At 32.5% G+C, this 21,416-nt stretch overlaps 2 protein-coding genes and 1 non-coding gene across 5 annotated transcripts; 1 reads left to right on the top strand and 2 right to left on the bottom strand.

Annotated features, from left to right (window-relative positions):
• Positions 1–2,421: 2,421 nt before the first annotated feature.
• LOC114166114 (plant UBX domain-containing protein 9-like) lies at positions 2,422–9,241 on the top strand. 3 transcript variants are annotated; one of them, XM_085667995.1, is made up of 12 exons: positions 2,422–2,478; positions 2,560–2,651; positions 3,329–3,390; positions 3,622–4,135; positions 4,230–4,313; positions 4,395–4,517; positions 6,704–6,826; positions 6,930–7,130; positions 7,207–7,326; positions 7,851–7,991; positions 8,619–8,675; positions 8,936–9,241. In XM_085667995.1, the coding sequence occupies exons 2-12, from the start codon at positions 2,574–2,576 to the stop codon at positions 9,041–9,043; spliced, it is 1,611 nt and encodes a 536-aa protein (XP_085524121.1). In that variant the 5' UTR covers positions 2,422–2,478; positions 2,560–2,573; the 3' UTR covers positions 9,044–9,241. The 3 variants fall into 3 exon arrangements, 2 of the variants coding, with proteins under 2 accessions (XP_085524121.1, XP_085524122.1); XM_085667996.1 differs by having other exon boundaries at positions 2,423–2,651; positions 8,619–8,679; positions 8,889–9,241; XR_003599853.2 differs by having other exon boundaries at positions 2,424–2,651; positions 8,619–8,852.
• Positions 9,242–11,578: 2,337 nt separating this feature from the next.
• Positions 11,579–11,649, bottom strand: TRNAG-GCC (transfer RNA glycine (anticodon GCC)). The gene has a single exon. It is a non-coding gene; the product is annotated as a tRNA-Gly (tRNA).
• Positions 11,650–14,278: 2,629 nt separating this feature from the next.
• LOC114167034 (putative methyltransferase PMT15) lies at positions 14,279–20,002 on the bottom strand. The gene is made up of 6 exons (XM_028051941.2): positions 19,126–20,002; positions 17,339–17,549; positions 16,786–17,089; positions 15,086–15,478; positions 14,921–14,998; positions 14,279–14,816 (listed from the first exon to the last, which is right to left on the bottom strand). The coding sequence occupies exons 1-6, from the start codon at positions 19,831–19,833 to the stop codon at positions 14,576–14,578; spliced, it is 1,935 nt and encodes a 644-aa protein (XP_027907742.1). The 5' UTR covers positions 19,834–20,002; the 3' UTR covers positions 14,279–14,575.
• Between the last annotated feature and the right edge of the window lie 1,414 nt (positions 20,003–21,416).

Here is a 21,416-nt window from a genome sequence, read left to right as displayed (position 1 = left end):
CTATGAATTAGTATATTAGAATGGATAGTGTGTTTAAATTTAAAAATAACGAGATTCAATTATTTTAATATTAGAAGTTAAAGTATATATAGAGGTTTTATGAGTTTCATTATTTAAACACATACAATTTTACCATTTTCATTTTAGCAAATCCTTCATCTTCATTATTTTTTTTTTGTTTTTTTTTTCTTTTATCCAATATCCTACTTGTATGAGAACAAAAATAAAAAATATAAATATTGGAAAGAAATGTTCAAATTGTTGATTGAGATCTATATTAAGAGATGATTCGGTAATATGGGAATATTTGGAACTTTTGTGAATTATTTGTTAATTTCATTTTTACAATGCATAAACACTCAAGTACTTTAAATTATATTGAAAACTGTGTAAGGTTACTAGTCTATTTTAAACGACCTTAGGTAGATTGTATTTAGCAATAGACATTGTAAAAACATAGAATACAAATTCTTGGAAAACATTTATTAAAGTATAATTAGTGTAAGGGTCTAGAAATTGATATATTAGAATGGATAGTATGTTTAAAAATAACGATACTCGGTTATTTTAATATTAAAAGTTAAAGTATGCATAAAAATTTTATAAACAAATTTCATTATTTAAAAACAAACAATCTTGCGGTGGTGTTGTGATATCCATTTGCGAGATAATCATATATTATACGCAAACATAATATCATGTTGGTGGTGAAGGAAATGAGAAGTGATGTTACAAAACTCTGTTATAGTACAATGTTATATATATATATATATATATATATATATATATATATATATATATATATATATATATATATATATATCACTTAACTAAATGGTTTTAAGAATGTAAAAATTGGTTTCAAAAATACCACAAAATTTATCTTAAACTACCAACTCCCACTTTGGTCTTTTAGGAGCAAAAATGAAACGTGGGAGGCCAAACTCTTCATTTATAGTGACTATCAAATAATAGGAAAAGTTAGGTGCAAGGTTTTGGCCAATGAGTTTCCTAATTAATTGGAGAATAAGATTGCTCATGATAACAAGGATGTTAATGACCTTAAATTTTGCTTCATTTAAATTAGTTCTACAAAAATGCGATTTTCTACTTTGATAGTTTGGTTAACATAACAAAGTAACTATAACATATAAAACACAGCACAATCAACTTCTACAATACACAACAAGCACCGATACCTATTTAATTGTCAAGTTAAACTTTTAAGGGGACTAACACTAAAGGTTAAATCCTATTTTTTAACAAAGTAACTATGATAAATAATGCATTTAATTTGAATTTTTTTCTTTTATAAATGGTTAGCCTAAATAAAAGTAATTCATACTTCTTTTTTCTTTCTATCTAAAGTAATATACTTCTAATTATCAAATTACTACAAAAAAAAAGTTTATACAAATAAATTGTGGATAAACAATTCTAATGTTGGTTTCTTTGTTGGTGTGTCTAATATTAGACATCAATGATAATGATATTGGAGAATAGGAGTTGAAAGGGAATAGGAAACAATTAAAGAAAATAAAATATGATGTGTGATGATACATGACACCTCTTCCCTTTCAATATAGAATTCACACTTTAAGAAAATAGTTATCTTTTTCTTTCTTCTATAATTTGTCTGTAAATAGTAATTTTTTTATCCTTATAATGTGTTTTTAATGGATTTAGGTTTTTATTGAAAAAGAAAATTCCAATAATGTTTTATTTATTTAGACTAACAGGTTTAAAGATTTCCAACTTGAATGAAATAATAAAAATAGTATAAAATAACTTATATTTATATAAAAGAAATAAACTTTTGTGAAACTATTATATTCTAAAAATATAACTTTTATTTTCATTCTCATAGAAGTTTCGATTTTTTAAATAAACATAAAAATAAATGTTACAGATATTTTTTACTTTTCTGTTCCAAAAGAAAATTGCAAGAAATTATTGAAATTAATATGACTTAGAAAAAAAATAAAAGCCACTAGGATTAACTTACTTTTAAACTAATTCAAAATAAGGAAAAGAAAGATAAGTCAATGATTAATAAGCCGCAAAGGATGAATAGAAACGAACCATTTCATACTTTAAATAATGCAAAAAATATAAAAATAAAGAAAGTAAAACATTAAAGACTTAAATAACTTATACATGAAATTTGTGAATACAGAACTTAAATATCTGATAAAAAAGACTTGATGATAAAAAAATATGAATGATGTTATATCATTAGTTCTTCTAGTTACATATAATTTACTATATATAATTTAATATCTGTTATTGTTTTAACATGATTACCTTTTAATTTGGTGAAACTCGTTTATGAAAAATGAAAAAAATCTGAAAAATTATGTTAGAGAAAAGTAAAAGGCTACATTAAAAGCTAGTTATTTAGAACAGTGCAGTTTTTATTTTCAGCAAGAACAGTGCAGAGTGTTGCGTTGCGTCACAGAGTTGAATCGAAGTATAAAGGTGGCGCGCATTACACAAAGATTCTGTACAATACACTTCTTCACCTGCACAATCAAACACTAACTTTTGGGTTTCTTCCAGAGATCCACCCACCCATGGCCACGCCGGAAGCCGTCGCAGCCTTCCAACGCATCACCGGAGCACCGGAATTCGTCGCCGTTCAGAAATTAGAGGTCCACCTCTTCACATTCCCACTCTTTACTTTTTTACTTTCATGTTTTCTGTTATTTCTCGTTCTTTAAGTTTCATTTTCCGAATGTGAAGAGTCTCGCGCTGTTCTTGCTAGAAGAAGCGCCGATCTAAAAGAAATAAAAGAAACGATTAAGAGGAAAAACTATAAACAATTTTTAATTATTAATTAATCGTATTTCAAGTTGCTTAATTGTTTAACTTAGTTCGTTCAACGTATGATTTAGTCTCATGTTACTGTAAAACCCTTTTAAATTTCACTGCATTACCGGTTTGGTCCAGCTGTCGTGCATATTTTTACTTTCCTTCTAGGAGAGAAAAATAATAATAAAAAATTGAAATGTGGTTGAGTTTATTTTCTTTAAACTCCTATTTTTAACTTCTACATAAACTATAACATTTTTAGTTTAGTCATTTCATTTCTTTCTATTTTTTCTCTCCTAAAAATGGTTTGGAAGAAATTTATTCACATTGATCATTTGTACTTTTAATTTTTAATATGGTCCTTGTGCATTTAGAGTGATCTTGGTTAATTTTGGACAGAGACAATGTTAAGAATGCAATGCGCTATATCTGCAGAATTCGTGATATGCTGTGCATTTTCAAGAATAAAATAGAAGACCTTTATATTATTTTGACCTTTTTGTTTAACTGGTTGCAGGAATATGGGGGCAATCTAAATGAAGCTATTAATGCCCATTTTCTTGAAGGGGATAGGCACATGTATGGCAAAGTGGTTTATAGTTTTTCTTTTGTTCTCTTTCATCTTAATGCCTTTCTGAAAGGAAAATGATATTTTAACCTATATTTTTGACCATTTTTAACCTAGTATTTAGATCATCTTTCGGGAAATGGGAATCTTTAATGATATTACTAAACATGGTCTAAAGTAGCTGAGTTTTCTTTGAAGTTGTATTGTCCTTTTACTCAGAGTTTGTTTGATTCCTTGACTAGATTATCAGGTCAAGGGCAAAATCTTGCTGCTGCCCCACGACATAATAACACTGGCGCAAGTAATCAAGATCGTGGCAGTGGATCAAATGGAATCTTGCCTTTTCTTAATGCTGCTAGAAGATTTCGACCTTCACTCTTACTTGACCGAAATTATAGGAGAGAGCTTAGAGATCTATATAATGGGACTGGTGGTGCTGGTGCTACTGCATATACAAATCGCCCACCGCCTCTTACTTCCCATCCGGCAGAGGTGAGGGAAGTTCCTGCATGGATCAATAATCCGTTTGAGCCGCATTATCAATCAGGATTGAGCACTACAGGTGAAGATTTATCTTCTCATGGTTTAGGAATCCGTGGGACAGATGGTTATCAGAACCAATACCCTTTAGCTCAGTCAAATGCCTCACATGGTCCTGATACTGAAACAGAGGAAGCAATGCTTCAGGCAGCTATTGAGGCCTCGAAAATGGAGACGAGAGGAGGTTCTTCATGGGAGCGAATAGGCGTTGTCAATGTATACTTACTTAGTGAAATTTACCATATTGCTTTTACTTCTATTTCTATATGCTTTCTAAAGTTCCCCTGCTTTCAATAAACCATTGTTTCAGAATTCATCTGATGGTGGGCTTCCTCAAACTCTTGTTCAACAAGAAGATGATGATTTGGCCCGTGCAATTGCGTCATCCTTAGAGGTTTTATAAATATTCATTATATTTGTACAATTCAATTTCTTCTTTTCCAATCTTTCTGATTCTTAGCTGTGTTGAATTTAGACAGCAGAGCAAGAGAAAACCAGACGTGAGCTTTTAGTAGAAGAGGAAAAGGAAGGGCAGCTTGGAGTTCACCTTTTATTAGACAAGGGAAAAAAAACTAACAGTAGCAGAAACCAATTAGAGGTGTGTATCTTATAAGCCCGTCTATATTTTTCGCATACACATATAAGAGATGCATGGGTGTTAGGGAAGAAATGTAGGCGTGCATTAAGTGAATCTACATTAAGTGCAAAAAAATTCAATTATGTCTTATTTTCTATCTTTTTTTGGCCATTGTCCACTCCCACTGACATGTTTTACTTAAAAGCCTATAGGGTTATATAATCTGGTTCAAACTCCTCCAACTTTCTCTGCTTAGATTTGCCTAATGTACATTTCTGTTTTCTAATCAGTACTGTATTATTTAAAATGCATAGAAAATTCTTCTGCACCATTTCAGGTTACAGATTTGTCATAGTTAGTTTAAAATGCTTTATAGCAAATTTACAGAACTAGAAACTTTCGAGTATATCAATTAAACATGAAATGGTGGCTCAAGGGTGACATAGGACTTCTAAAGATAAATTATTGGAGGAGGTAATTGAGAATTACAAGGTAAAGTTATCCTCATTTGGGGTGACATGTCTAAGAAAGATAGGAAGGTTGTGTAAACACTTTTGGGTTAATCAATAGCTTTTGGACTAAGACATAAGAAAATTCGATGGTGGTAGGAAAGTGTTCAAGAAAAAGAAGTAAGCAAAAAGTCGAATAAATTATGTGTGGATGCAAGGATGATGAAAGTCGAGTGAAGGTCTCGAAAGGCTAGAAATTAGTCAACAAAACTGCTGACAGAGACTTCTGAGGAGTTTCCCTGAAATCTTGGAACAAAGAACGGAGGATATAAACAAATAAGGGTAGGAAAACAGTGAATGAAAACTTTATCCTCTCATACTTTTGAAGAGAGGATACCAGATAGATAGGGTGGAAGATAAAGCTTAGTTTCTCAAAACGACGACCTAGAAAAGGAAAAAAGAGCTCTACAAATCAACTAATATAAAAGAATAATTATAATGGAGATTTGATAAGATAGCTACCACTTTCTATTAGTTTTGACTGATTTCTACAATAAGCTTTGCCAAAATTAGGGACACGAAATCTGATATTTTGACCAAGTAAGATGTGTTAGAGATAAAGAACGAAAAATATTAATATGGAAGACTTAGAAAGTTAAGAGAACGAAGAAAATTTGACTTAATATGGCATAGTTCAAGTTATAGCAGTAAAAATATTCCTTAAAACTATGGAGAAAGGTGAAGTTTCCATTTGTAATTATTCCTATTGAAGTTTGGAAGTGTCTAGAGGAACAAAATACCATTTACTTCTTTACGTTATTAATGAGAGTTTGAAGTAACCATCTAGTTGTACTATAAAGCAATCTTGATCATGCGTACATCACTCAGCTGAATGGGATACTTACACTAGGATCCCCAAAGAACGGATGTACATGTATTATCGGACAACCTTCTTATACAACAAGAAGAGCAAATTTACTAGACCAATTTTTAACACTAAACTTAGCACTGAGCTCTATTAGTGTATATAAGGTACCCATTCATCCTAGTTTCTTTCAAGAGATAAATAATGTACTTTTGTTGTGACACCATAATGCCTTTTATTAATCTTGCAGCCTCCATTCCGAGAAAGTACCTTAGCGGTCCTAAGTCTTTAATCTCAAATTCCTTGTATATGGCAGTTATTATAGTATGAGGTTCCTTAATAAAGTACCACCAATAGAAATAATCATTTTTCCAAAACTGGATAATAGCATTTGTAATCTCGTTGGTTGGTAGGAAAGCCTGCAAAAAATACATTTAGGTGCCTTTGGGTCAAGTTTTGAGCCCTTTGGCTCATGATTATGAGCCAAAGCTTTGCAGTAAAAAACTTTTAACGGGATGTGTTGTTAGCCAAGAATCGGAAAACAATTTAGAAAAGCTGTAAAGGAGTATTATGGCTCAAGATTCATGTAGGAAGTCCATTAACTAACTAAGTGGCTGTGAAAATAGCTTCTCCCCATAAAAATTAAGGAACATTCTTTCTGAAACTAAAAGATCTAGTTGCTTCTGAAACTAAAGGTTGAGACGGAAAAACAGCACAATAGCGTTTTAGTACTTCACAATTTTCATTTTAATTAGCTAGGTTTCAGTATTTAGCTCCTAGTTTTTTAGCTTTTAATTGCTAGGTTTTCTGTTATTAATGTTATTTCTAACAAGTTATGCAATTAGATCCAATATATGTATCTTTGACAAATTATATCTGTTTTCTAAATCAAGTTAGGAACAGCATCTGATCAAAATGTAGCTCAAGATGTTGTACAACCAGTCAGCAGTCATTTGTCAAATAAAAGTGCGGGTGGTCATAGTCAACAAAATGAAGATATTTTTCTTGCTGACAAGGTAACCATTGGAGACCCAATATTCTTTTATGTATGCATGAGGCTTTATCCATCAACTGATGATTATTATGCTCAATAATCTCTTGCCTTATTTCTCAATGTAGTGGGCTGGTATTTCTGCTGAAGAGATTAATGAAGCATTGTTGGTTGAAACTGCACTTTTTGGTGAAACTTCTACTCACAGTTTTCCATCCTTGCCTAATCTACAACATCGTCCAAAAGAAAATATGGATCCCGAGACGAAGTGCATGTCCAGTTCTATGTCACAATTATTAATTGACTCTCGGTTGCTGAAACAACAACAGGTTTAGATTCTTGCCTATGATGCCTGTGTGATCAAGGTTTATGACATGATACATAATTTGTCGTAATTTTGTGCAGGATGCTGACTATCTAGCATCACTACGAGCTGATAAACAAAAGGAATTGAATTCTTTCAATAAAACTGAAAGCCAGTCCTCACAGGAAGAAGAATCATGCAAAAAGATGCTTGAAGAAAAGGTAATACATTTAGAAAACATGTTTTCCAGGATTTTTTTATTATGTTTGTTTCTCACCTTTACATGTTTTAAAATATAACATTACGGCTATATGTTTTCTGGGATTTGTTTTAGCTACCATTTCCCACAAAATTCTTCTCAAAGGGGATATGAAAATATAAAATATGTAAAAAAGTTTTACTACTATATAAAATATAAAAATACCATATTGTTCTTATATAATTTAATGTGGTCAATAATTAAAATTGTTGATAAAGATATCGTGTAACTATTTGATTCCCAGGAAGCTTGTATAAATTTTCCATGAATATTTATTATGACAAACCAAATAGATTTTAGTCATCTATAGGAATCATGCTTCCCCAGATTTATAGTTACTAAGAGTCATGATCTCTTGGTAAGAAAAGCTTTTCTTGTATGTGACTCGTGTTTTTTTTTTTTGTTTTTTTTTTATTTCTTTGTATAGTGTATGCCATTCCTTGTTTTTAAAAGCACTATTGAATTATGTGTGGCTCGTGATTGCAGGAATTGATGAAAAAACTTGACATGAAAGAACTTAGGCTCTCCAAGGAACCCCTGTTGTCTGATGAAGTAATTACTATTGTTGTTCGAATGCCAGATGGTGGTCGCTGTGAACGTCGCTTTCTCAAAACTGACAAACTGGAGGTAAAAATAGTTTTAGAATACGATGAAAACCAAATTCTGAAAATATCTCTGCGGAAGTAGCAAATGCAACTCTGAAACAGTAATAACAACAGGAAAGAAAAACCAGAATAATTACTCGAGAATATAGGAACCAACCAACACTACAAAACATTATATGACAGATTTCTACACTTATTCACTCCCTTTCATTAAATTTCCTTCAATTCCCCTTTTTCTCTGTTCACTCGTGCACCAACCGGCATGTATTACCCATTGTTTACTCTCTTGTTTGGAGAATTGAGACATTTTTCCTAAATTCATTTTTAATACCGGATGAGATCGAATTTCTGGTAGGATTTCTGCATCTGAATTAACATATACTTTTTTGAAAGTTTATTTCAAAATTATTTATGTTCTCTCACAAGAACATAGAGGAAAATAATTTCTCACTTCAGTTTGTAAGTTACTTTCTTCCAAAACTCAAACAAGTCTTCAGTATATTTCTCTTATTTTCTTCATGAATGTACGCTTATGAAATAGGTGTTCGGAGCAGAAGATAAACATTATTAGGAGTAATATTCCTATTTTACATTATTATGAAAGTATGCATAGTTGGCTAACGAATTGTCATTTTGTTACCTTCGGTAGCTTCTTTTTGATTTCATAGACGTATGCGGAGCACAGAAGCCTGGAACCTATAGATTTGTGAGTATCCCTTTCCCTACCCTCTTGATTTCTAGATTCAACCTTTGTGTGTAGTTGAAATGTTATCTCACGTACCACTTTTTTCCAAAAAAGAAATTACAGTTAGTATTAGTGTTTACCAATACCACACTTATTTTTAGGCTAGGGTTCGGTATCAGATACGCTTATGTAATGCAGGTACATTAATTACATTGTTTAATTATGTTGAAGCAGCGTATGATCCACTATCCTTCCTTCAATTTTCCTTGAATTTTGAACAGGTGAAGTCATACCCGCGTCGTGCTTACAGTATTAACGATTGCTCGTCAACCTTCAATGAAGTAGGCCTTAACAAAAGTAATGAAGCTTTGTTTCTGGAGTTTATTTAGTTTCACCATCTTCATCTTTAGTTTTGTACCTTATATTAAAAGGAAAAATGCAATCTTTGTGACTTAGTTGGTTTCTTCTCTCTTTTCTTAAATTTGTTCAGTTAAAACTCTTGTATTGACAGAAGTGGTAAGCTAATCCTACTTCTCTTCAACTTCTATTTTGGAATATATTTCAATTAATTGTCACGATTGTTCATACTTCTAATTACTCTCCGAATATTCATGATATATGTAGCAATATGTGTACGAAAGTGACTGATCTTGGTCAATAGTTTTTAAGAGTAAAAATAATACATTCAAAATTTATATTTAATTATTATCACTAATACTATAAAAATTAATACATAATTTAGTATAATTATAATTACAAAAAAAATTAAACATATATATAAAATATTATCTTTCGATCATTCATATTATCAAATCATAATTAAGAATCGGTGATAAAAAAAAAATATGGTACGTATCTTTTCTTTTACATTCATAAAAATTCAATATACAAATAGCTTACAAGATAAAAATTCAATATACAAATAGCTTACAAGTTAACATATCATGTGAGATAAGAGAGTTTTTTTTTTCAAAATAGAAAAGAATAAATAAAAAATAATTAAAAAATAGTGAGTTTGTGTTTTAATTCCGTTTTTCTTCAAAAAAAAAAAAAAAAAAAAGGGGAGAAAAGGAGATATACATCACATGTGAGAAACTCAAGATAATTGGAAACAAAAAAAAAATCTTAATAAATATTTTTGTTTTTTTATATTTAATTTTATTATTTATTAACATTAAATGTTGTATTTTATAAAAGAAATAAAAAACATGTAATTTAATTTTCATCAATTTTTAATATATACTGTATGTAATTTAAAAAATTTAAAAAGAAATAAAAAATTTCTAATACACATAACTTAAAAATTTTTGAAAAAATTTTAAGGGCCATAACACCCTAGCCCCTTAAATGATGTGCCCCTATATATGAAGGTCATCTTTTTTATATTGTTTAATTTGGTTTTCAACATATTTCTTATTAATGAGAAATCGTCTCTTAGAATATTATGGTTGATTTTTTTTGTATTGTTTAATTGATTTTCTATGATGTTATAATCGGTGGAATTTTGAAGTTATTACAACTTCCGATTCTTTTATTTAAGAGTGATAAAATGGATCAATCTAACTTGTTTTAACTCAAACTGTCACTGAGTTGCTAGAGAGGGATTTGATCCACAATATAAAAGTGAGTTGAATCGTCTCTTCTCAAAATCTTAAGAATTTTCTCATTTTTTGAGTCATTTATAAATTTTTAACAATATTTTCTTTTTCTTATCCACATCATCTTCTATTATGATTCAAAAACAATTAAAAATTCTTAAAGATTATCTATTTTGTTATTTTTGTTATCATATAACATACGATCCTATAATTCAAATATATTTATGAATGTTTAAGTTTTTCAATAAATAAAACTCTATGAATATTATATATGCTTTATGTTTTAGATTATTGAACCTAGTCTTGTGCGTACACTATCGTTATGCTTTGAGAATGAAAATTTAAAAATCAAAAAACAAACAAGAAACACTTGGTTCTTTGATTTGAAATGCATGAATTATATAAACATGTCTTGTTATAATTCACTCCACTATTAAAATTAAAAGACTAATATTAATCAGTTAAGAGACAAGAGAATATAAGAAAAAAGAATGTGAAACAAAAACAGTACAAATACAAATGTCGAGATACATCAATTTTACATTTGCTGTAACAAGATTTCCTAATCTTCGCAAAATGAAGAAAAATGCTAAGAAAAACTTCTAATCACAAATTAGATTTTTCTACTCATAAAAGTTGATGATATCACATTTAGCTAAAAACTTAAAATTGCATGGATTCTCTTATATATATTATTCAACTTTTTCAATTTTATTAATAAGCTCATACTTAAATTCTTAATAATACGATAATAGTAATGAAACAAAATGTGATGACACATAAAAGTGAAGATCGAGTTTTTAATCTTAGTCCTAATAGAGAATATAAAAATGCAAAAGATAACAAAAATATAAACATATTACTATTAAAAGGGCACGAGAGCATACAAACTAAGGTACATGTACTATTATTTAACCTCATTTTCCATCTTATTTTAGTTTACATAGCATGTAGATTAGATATAGAAGGTTTTTCCAAAATCCTTATTTTGAATTCAGATAAAAAAAAAAAAAACATTTTAAAAATTGTTAAGATATATCTAGTTTGAACTTAAATAAACAAAAATACATTATGATTACATTTTTGGTAACTTACCCCATTTATTAAGAATTTTCATCCAGCTTCGTAACCTTCAAGTGCTTCCACCTTCCTCATCTCATATTCTTGATAACCTTCAACACCAAGTAAACAAAAAAAAAAAAAAAAAAAAAAAAGACACCACAGAAAAAGGAGAGCTCAGGGAGTGCATTTATCTCATCTACGTGTTTGAGATGAAACTGATCGACTCTTCAATCAAATGCTTAATCATCACAGCTCTCTAAGAAGTGCACCAGCCGGGAATCGAACCCGGGTCTGTACCGTGGCAGGGTACTATTCTACCACTAGACCACTGGTGCTTCTGATTAATTGATGGAAATGTTACATTATGATTTTATCATGATTCGTGAATATTTGATACATGTTGACTGACCAGAACTTTTTTACCATCCTTCATTGTCAAATGGAATAGGCAAGAATGCAAACATAGGAAGTTAATTATTTTGCGTTCTGGTCTATTTATTATAAATGAATAAGTTAACTTTATGTAATAACATTGTTAAGTTGGAAATAATTTTAATGAGAGTCTAATTTTACATTGGATCAAAATAATAAAGTTATAAGAAAAAAAACTTATAAATTATTATCTTAAAAGATTAAGTTAAAAATAGTAGTACTTTCTTATATGATTGAAATTAGATCACATTTATATAATATTTTCTTAATAAATCCATCAAGTTTGATTTGTGGTACATCACTGTTATGTTGATATATACGCAATGAAATATACAAAAAGATTGTTCCACAAGAAGACAGGTATTTGTCTTGTGCAATTGAATTGTCCATTAAGATTTCTACAAGCTCAAGCAAGAGTATGGCAGAAACATATGTATTATGTACACTTGATCTATTATTAAAAGAACAAATATTAATCTTAGAGGTTTTTTAACATTTCAATTAAACACCTATGTTAAAATATTTAAGATAAATTAAACTCCTAAAAGCTCAAAAAGTGATCCAACAAGGCCATTGTGGATTGAAAGTCAAGGTGGACCACGAAACGACCCGAGTTGAAGTTTAATGAGCCTACCTATCAAAGTTCGAGACACATCAGCTACAAATAAAGGCCTGGACAGGTCGTTTATAGTCGAAGGTCAGGATGAATGAATTACGTTGAATGTTAAAACAAACCGACCATAGGCATGTCAGACCGAAGGTTGGGAGAGGTTGGCCCAGGCAAAGCTAGTAAAGGGACATCTTGTGCCAAAGATCGAGGTGGGTCGTCCCAAGTTCAAGGTCAAGATGAACCTTTCCAGAGTGAAGGTCAAGTTGGGCCATCTTGGGACAATGGTCGAGATGGGCCGGCTTGGACTGAAGGTTGTGTATCGAGTCCAGGCCGAAGGTCGAGAAAAGTTGGTCCAGAACGAAGTTTAAGATTGAGACGTAGCATAGTAGGCTGAAATTCGACAAAATTCATGGGTTGACCTAAGCAAAAGGTCAAGACAAGCCCACTTAAGTTGGAAGTCGAGATATGTCGACCAGTTGAAAGTCTAGACAATTTGGCACCAATTGAAGGTCGAGATAAGTTGGCCTGTGTGAAAAGTTGACACATGCTTACTCGGTTTGAAGGTAGAGAAAGGTCGACCCAATCAGACGGTCAAGACAAGCTGGTTTAGGCCTAAGGTCTAGACGTAATGGGTTTATCAAAAGGTCAATACATACTTATCTGAATCAAAGGTCGAGACATGATGTCTAAATTCGAAGTTTGGGACGAGCTGGTATGTGCAGAAGGTTGAGATTGACCATCCTAGGCCAAAAGGTTGAGACAAACTAGCCAGACTGAAGATCGAGATTGACCGTCCTAGATTGAAGGTCAAGATATTTGACCCAGTCTAAAGTATATAAGAGTCAACCTCAACAAAAAAGGTTTGATGTGACTTGAAAAGGAAAGAAAAAAATCTGGTGTGATTTGAAAAAAAAACTGTCAAAAAGAATGTTTTTCAAAATATTAGAGTCCTGAAATAAGCATACAAACTCACGTGTTTAGGTGTGCATATGCCAAAATTATCTTTATCATCTTAGTCAATTATCTTCGAGACAATCTTGTTTTTTATTACATTCAATGATTATTCATTTATTCTTTATCATTCAAAGACTCATGGATTTGAGTGATTTGTTATACTAACTTCATTATACTACCATGTTACATTAGCAAAATCATAATTATTTTTTGCTAGACTCTAAGAAATAGACTTGCGTCCAATCATGTAAACTAATCATATATACCTTAATGTATGTAAGGATGATACTACAAGTCATTAATAACTTAAAATTAGAACTAACTTTTGATAAATGTTAGTAACGTATTCTCTCAATGTTTATCTATGACTTTGCACTTATGTTTCATAAGTATGTCTTCATGAAATAAAATAATAGAAAATAAAAAATAATTGTTTGAGTTTTTTAAAGGAATTACTTAAAGTGAAGTCAAAATTATTTTCCTTCACCTTGTGAGAGTATATATTGATCATTCCTAGGTATAAGGTGCATTGCTCCTTTCCTTTAAGCTAAAAATAATATAGCTTTTATCATGTCTCTAGTCAAATCGCGCATTTCAATCATTCTTCTTGAAATGAACAAAAAATTCATCGTGAACCGCAAAGCAAATTCATCATGCCAACAAAGTGAATTCAAAATAATGCATGCAAACTCTGGTTATTCCTCCAACAAAAATGCGACATTAAATGAAGTAGAAAAGAAAGAAAAATTTCATATTTTCAATAACTATTCTTCAATTTCAAGAATTTAACAAGATTTTTATTTGCAACACAGTTTTTGATAACCCATCTCGGGAACCTGGGATCCATTTTTGGGGAGCTAATTGAGTCCTTACAGATTCAGAATTATCAAGTTCGACCACATTGACAGAAAAATCAGAGTGACGAGAACATTGTAATATGTGATGCAGTAAAAAATATTTCACCTATCTTTCCCACTAATTACCAAAACACTTTATCAAACATTAAAAAATGTCAGATTTTGTTCTATGTAAGGAGATAAGAAACATGTTATGGCAACATACGGAGACAACATGGTATTTACTCATCACCAGTTTCTTTTCCTGTTCCTATCAATTTACATCCCTTGAACTTTATATTAAAATTTGATGAAAGAATGCCTCAACATTCCAGGGGCCATAATTTCAGCTTGCAGCAGTCACAAAAATCGGGGTTTGAAAGAATTGATTCGTGAGAAAATTGATATGAAAAGAAGAATGGAATGAAACTAGTGGTTGCTGTGTTGGTTCCTCTCTGGAGGAGGGGCTGTCCAATACTCCTTAACTGCTATCAGTATCTTTTGTCTCTCATAAGGTCCTTCTTCATGGTCTGTGATTCTGGTATCCCATTGCATTTCATCTGCAATGATCTTCACCTTCGTCAACACATCCACATCATCTCTCAAAATCACACTACCTTCTGGCCTCAAAATCCTATCCATCTCTAGAAGAATGTCCACCATATCACATCTGTAACACATTCATTCAAAAACTTAGCAAAGAGTTTCTCAGCTTTCGGAGGTAACTAGAAACACAGGTTGTGTTATTTAGGATTGGTTTCTTAGTATTATTACCTGTTCTGGTAGAGGCTAAAAACTGAATCACCGTGTATGAAGTCATATGTTCGAGGGTAAGTGGACATGGCTTCACACCTGAAAAAAGAAAAAAAAAAATAGAAGTGAGTTATACCAGTTTTGATAAACAACTCAGGTTTCGTCTGCAAAGGAAGAAAAGCATACCAGTTTTGATAGGTTCCAATCAATCCACGTTCGTATACAACACCAAGGGTGTTGATTTCAGCTTCAACAGGGACAATGTTCATGACCCACACAGGATCATTAACCAGTGCAGCTGCAAAGCCTCCCAAGTAAGAATTCATATCAAGCAGGTTTCTATATCTTCCACGTTCTGCTAGCTGATGGTCCAATCTCTTGTAGTATGCCACTCTCTTTTTCCATAACCGAGTGTTTTCTCTGAACATCTCAGCTGTTATTCCTTCCAAACTTTCACTCCTAATCCTTGGGGGAATTGAAGTTAGTCTCTCAGGCCATTTAGACAGTCCTCCACCACTAATTTCTTTTATGTCCTTTACCTCAGGAAGAGGGGTCAAACATGTATCTAGCTTAGTGTACCTGCAATGAAAAACGCTTCATGAAGGAGGCAACCTAAAGGAAAGTGTTCAATAAAAAAGTAGTATAATTAATATCTTAATTAAAAACAAGTTAAATATGTTTTTAGTCTCAGAACTTAGACACAGAGTTGAAATCCGTCCTTGTTCCAAATTTTGAAACATTTTGGTATCCAAACTTTAGAAAAGAATGAATATAGTCTTTTAACCAACGACGTAAACTTTTTTTACGTGTTTTAATGGTGTTTTAGGTTGACATTTGAACTGTTTATACCATTTTTGACATGTTCTAGTTCAAAAGCTAGCCCGGAATACCATTTAACACGTAAAAAAGTTTATATTGTTGGGTTTAAAAAACTATATCCATTCAACTCTAATGTTTAAGGACCAAATTATATCAAAGTTTGAGATAAAGACGAATTTTAATTTCGCGTCGAGGTTAAGCATATTTAACCTATCAAAGTTAAAAACATATTTAACCTATCAAAAATTTACATTGGCCACTAATCAGAAACTACGTAAACAACACTTTTTGGGACATTATTATAAAATCTATGAACATATGATGCACAATAGTTTATAATTAGAGAACAAACTTTACACCAAATAGACTATTTTCTCTCAGAAAAGAACATTACATCGGAGGGGCAAAAGAAGAATATTATCATCCTCTGAACTACTCAATAAGATGCAAGAACCTTCAGAAATGTAGTAAGAAACAACGAAGAATATGCCATACAAGCTTATGGAGCTAGGTAGCACCACATAGCTACCAAACATAGGTTCACTAACTAAAGCTGCCATCTGACAGAGCACATGGTGCTGCCTAGTCTCTTTATCATCCAACTAGTTTTGGTATCATTGCTAAGCTCTCTTTGGCAGAAAAAACAGTTTTCTTTTTTTCTTTTGACAAGAAGCACAACAAAAGATGCACAAAAAGCTAAAACCTATAGCACAAGGAAAGGAGCCAACACATATACCAAAAAGAGAGCCATAACACCGAGATGTTTGATTTATCCTTTTCTGTTTTAACTTTTAAGATTCATCTCTCTTGGAGAGTAAAATAAGTAATAGCAGTAGTTTGATAGAAAAAAGTACTATTCAGTAAAATGTGTATATGTACACACATTATAAATCATGCATGTATTAGAATACTATCAGTTAATTTTTGTATGAACAAGCAGAAAACAGCCTTTTATTATTTTTATAACTTCGTTTTCTGTCTTCATTGTTTCTTGGATAAATGTTTTAACTGATTAGCCTTGATGAGATGAACATCAAAATCTTCTGAAAAAAAAAACTGTGATTTACCATGCTGTGTCAGGATCCTGTGCCTCACCACAGAAGGGTCTACTAGTCTTGAAAATCTTTCTCTTGAGTCTGCAGTGTACATGATTAGTTGGCTTCTGCCATACTGCAAGATCATCCTTCTGCACCAACTTTTTCCAGCATAGACTCTTTGCCACATCCTCAATCTCATCTTGCTCATCTCTGAGACTCTCACGAGTTCTTTCCCACCCTCTCCAGTGACTCTCATAGTTTATTGGTGGCCCTGATAGAATCCAATACCCCCCTGGACGTAACACTCTATCTACTTCAGTCAAGTATACTCCTTCTGCCAAGATCACAAACAATGATCACTGTCACAGTTAAACAATGATCCAAAAGGAAATAATTCATCAGTAATATCCGTCGGTAATTCCTGTATTTCTTGTAATACAAGAAAAATTCTACAAATTATGTATTAACTAATTTTAATTTATACAAAAAAAAAGTTAACTAGTTCAACTTCCTATTATTTTTACAGTTGTTGAAAAGTTGATCAAAATATGACCTTAGAGTGTTTAGGGACTAATGGGTGTACCATACTTGCCCCAAGGAATGAGGCAGCGTGAGCAATGAGCCAAGTCAAAGGCCCTTGAAGGGTATGGAAGCCTGATTGAGGCAAGAATTCCAATCAATGCAGGAACACCTCGTTCAAGAGCAAACTGAACCTGTGATATATGAGTATCTCTTGGTGCAAATGACACTGTTAAAATGTCACGTGATAAAAGATAAGCTCCAAAGCTTGCAACCTGATAGTTTTAAATATCACACAACAAAATTCTAGATATGAGTTTTAAAGATACTAATACAAAAATCAATGATTATAGCATGTAAATAATTTATGATTACATGATAATAAAATTATTACTTTTACGGAAGGTGTGAACCGGTGAAGTCTTGGGTAGGTAACTTGTAGATTGGGAAAGGGAATGCATGATTGAGATGGTTAGGTTGGAATGTGTCAATTTCTTATTGAGCTTTTCACTCACTTGTTTTTCAACAAACAACTTAAAGACACAACAGAAAGCAGATGATGATTGCCATAAAGTGAACCAAAAGCAAGTTTGGACTGTTTAGTAATTTAATATTGTAATGTCTAGTTAAATCATTGAGCCGAAAAAGGCACATGCTTTCCGATGAATACAACAAGAGCAAATTTTCTATCTCAATAATTATGCTTTACTTCGATTTGAAGGTAAAAATATAGAATTTTTTTTTTAATATCTTTTTTCATTTGGGGAAAAAGAAAAGTGAGAAAAAGTAAAATCTAATACGCATCGATTTGTATCCATTTATACATTATATACGATGTCTCCAACGTATATAAGTAGCTTGAAATTCAAATTTTCAATTATTTCAAGGTCATTTTCTCTGACCAAGAAGAAAATGAAAAAAAGAAAAAGAGTAACTATAGACAAATAAGATCTTATCAGAACTCAATTTTTTACTAACTATACTCCTTAGGAAACTTCGTCAAACCATTTAAGAAGTGACGACCGTTTCGACCACAACAATATGATATTCCCAAAAATAAGTCAACTCACTTAGGAATTTTCGTCAAAGGCATTGTATTCTATGTTATATTTATTAAAAATATAATGAAATTATAAGCTTATTTTAAAAAATTAAATTAAAAATATATATAATAAATAGGTTAGTCTGCCCTAAATTACCATGTTTTCACTCCTAGTTTCATGTAAAAATATATAAAAAACAAAATGATAGTTTCGCAAAAAGAAAATACAAGTAAGCATCCCAACCACATATTTAATATCACCATGAACCCACATTCTCATTTCAAAATTTTTAAATGAAAAATCGAATTGTTGCCAAAATTTATCATAAAAAATGATGGGGAAATACCATTCGTGCATATATCAGTATTCCATGAACTAAGAACAAAAGTAAACCCGGTTTATCATATACCGGTCTACTCAACCTTCATCATAAACCTAAATTTTCTAACCTCCAAAATTCTATAAATAATTATACTACTTTTCCAGATTTTAAGTAACAATCTCTCAAAAGAGTATCAATAAAGGCAACTATTGTAATCAATTGACAATTTTAAAACATTTTTTATATTACTGACGAAACAAAGAGAGATTTTTATATAAATTTTTCCTAAAATTTAAATAATAGCCTTGTACTAAAAGTGTTAAAAATTATGTTAATTATGCATTGAGCATAGCGAAATGACAAATACCGGGGTTTAATGCATGATATTAAGGAATGGTTCTGGCCGAGAAAAAAAAGAGTTTGAGAGGGAACCGGTTCGGGAAGAGGCGAACCGGGATTCCGGTTGAAGAAATAACATGAACGTACCCCACAACCGGTGTCGATAGCGGTTCGGATAGACCCATCCCGGAGATTGATAAGCTTTCCAATGTCATCAATGTAGCGATCTGCGCCACGTGGAAACATGGTCCCACCGCCGGGGAACTTGAACCGGTCCCCCTCGAACCGGACCCAGTTCTGCCCCTTCTTCTCCACGGTCAACTCCTTGTGCGGGGCGTTCGCGAACCACGCGGCGTCGCGGCTCGCCGGCCACCGCAGCGGCTGTTTGTACCCGTAAGGCGCCGGAATCCGGCATCGGAGGACATCCTCCGCCGCCGGACAGTGGCGCTCACGGTAGGCGAGTCGGGCTCTCGGGAACTGGAGAGAGCGCTTCTGGTCCTCGCAGGGGGTGTACTCGGAGAAGGACCACGCGCAGGGAGGGAGGTGTGGTCCACGCGCCTCCGTGGGAGGCGGGTCCGGCATGCTGTGCTGTGCGGCGAATTCGAGGTTGGTGAATGATGGGGCGGTGGAGGTGGTGGTAGTGGTGGAGTTGCGGTGGAAGCAGAGGGAGGAGGTGGTGGCTGCGGCGGCAGTGGCGACGGTGGTGGTGGGGTAGTTGCGCCATAGACCAAGGAAGTAACAGAGGGTGCAGAGGAAGGTGGCGAAGGTGCAGAGGTAGAGGTTGGTGATTAAAGTATTTGGCTTTTTTGAAGTGCAGTTTATGAATTGGGTTAAGAAGTTATTAGAGTTTGCCATGGCTTCTGAGTTTGTTCTTGACTTGAAAGAGAGAAGAAGATGGTGTGGAAAGTGTTGAAGTGATGAAGAAGTGGTTCAGTTGAGATGATGATGATGATGTACCATTGGTTGTTGATTATTGGTTGAATTGTTTGTAACAGTTTGTGTTTGAACTTTTATGGTGAAGTTGATGCCAAATCAATTTCATCTTCCTCACTTTTGTCTTTTCATTTTACTGTATAAACAAAAAAAAAATATGAAGATGATGATTATGCTAAAATATCTTTTAAGATTGGAAAATGATGTACAACATTGAAAAAGAGAGGGACATCAAATGTACTGTGCAAAATTTTATATATATGTTTACAAATATGTAGAGTTGGGTTTTAATGCTTTTATAGATATTTGTGTTTATGATTTTGCAATGCACTGTTATATTTGTGAAAGCTTTTTAAATTCACTGTTTTTAATATTTCAAACGTTATTTAAGTCATTATTTCTCTTTAATATGTGTTATTGAAATTAATTAAAGATTTCAAAATTTAAAAAAAAATATTGAAAATCGATAAAAGAAATTATACGCGGATATATATACACACACATTTCATTACGAAAAGGGTACTAATTAGGGGTGGCAATGCGGGCCGGCCCGTCCCGTTTAGGCCCGCCCCGCATAAGGCCCGCACACCGCGGGCCAGCCTGCCCCGCCCCGCACATTTTATGCGGGCCGCATACTCTGGCCCGCCCCGCATAAAGGTTGGCCCGCGGGCCCGCGGGCCGGCCCGCTTTTTTTTTTTTTTAATTTATTTATTTATTTTTTTTTTTTTATGATAAAACTTTCAATGTTTAAAAATTGGGAAACTTTAAGAAGTTCACAAAATTAAGTAAAGACTTTGGGGAATTAGATGATAAATTGATAATTCAAGATTTTCATCATATTCATACTATGACATAGACAATGTATTCTTTAAATTTTAGCACATTAAGAATTACATAATACTTGTCTTTTCCAGTTATACAAGAATTTGAAATGTTAATGCAAGAGTCCATAAAAGAAGTAATTAATATACACAAGTGCAAATTTTTTTTCTTTTTTTAAATTTTATGCGGGCTTGCGGGCCGGGCCGCGCGGGCCGCGGGCCTATGCGGGCCGAGCCCGCGCGGGCCTGCGGGCTCACTATCCTGGCCCGCCCCGCGTTTTTTATGCGGGCCTGCGAGCCGGGCCCGCGGGCCAGGCCCTAATTGCCATCCCTAGTACTAATCAAATATTTAACATGTCTGAATATTGAGAATTTAAATTAAAGCAAAAAATAGTAGCAAAGCAAAAATACATTACAAAAGAAGTAAAATATCAAAAATATATTAAAAAGAAGAAAACAAAACCAAAAAAATCCGTCACTTCAATAATTAATATGGTTGTTAATTTTTTTGGCCGGTTCGTTTTGTTTTATTATCTCTTCTTCTTTTCTTGACATTTATCACAAAAGTATTATCTTTGATTATTAATTTGGATTTATATTTATATTTATGATTCATATTTATTTTTTATTTGATTTTATTTAATTGAATCTTAATATTTTTTAAATAGAATTTATTTATTAAAT

Source organism: Vigna unguiculata, chromosome 10 (assembly GCF_037176805.1).
Source record: "Vigna unguiculata cultivar grain cowpea cultivar isolate G323 ecotype 2 chromosome 10, ASM3717680v1, whole genome shotgun sequence".
Lineage (NCBI taxonomy): Eukaryota > Viridiplantae > Streptophyta > Magnoliopsida > Fabales > Fabaceae > Vigna > Vigna unguiculata.
The sequence above is the reverse complement of the archived record's forward strand: the minus strand, read 5'-3'. Positions and strand labels throughout refer to the sequence as shown.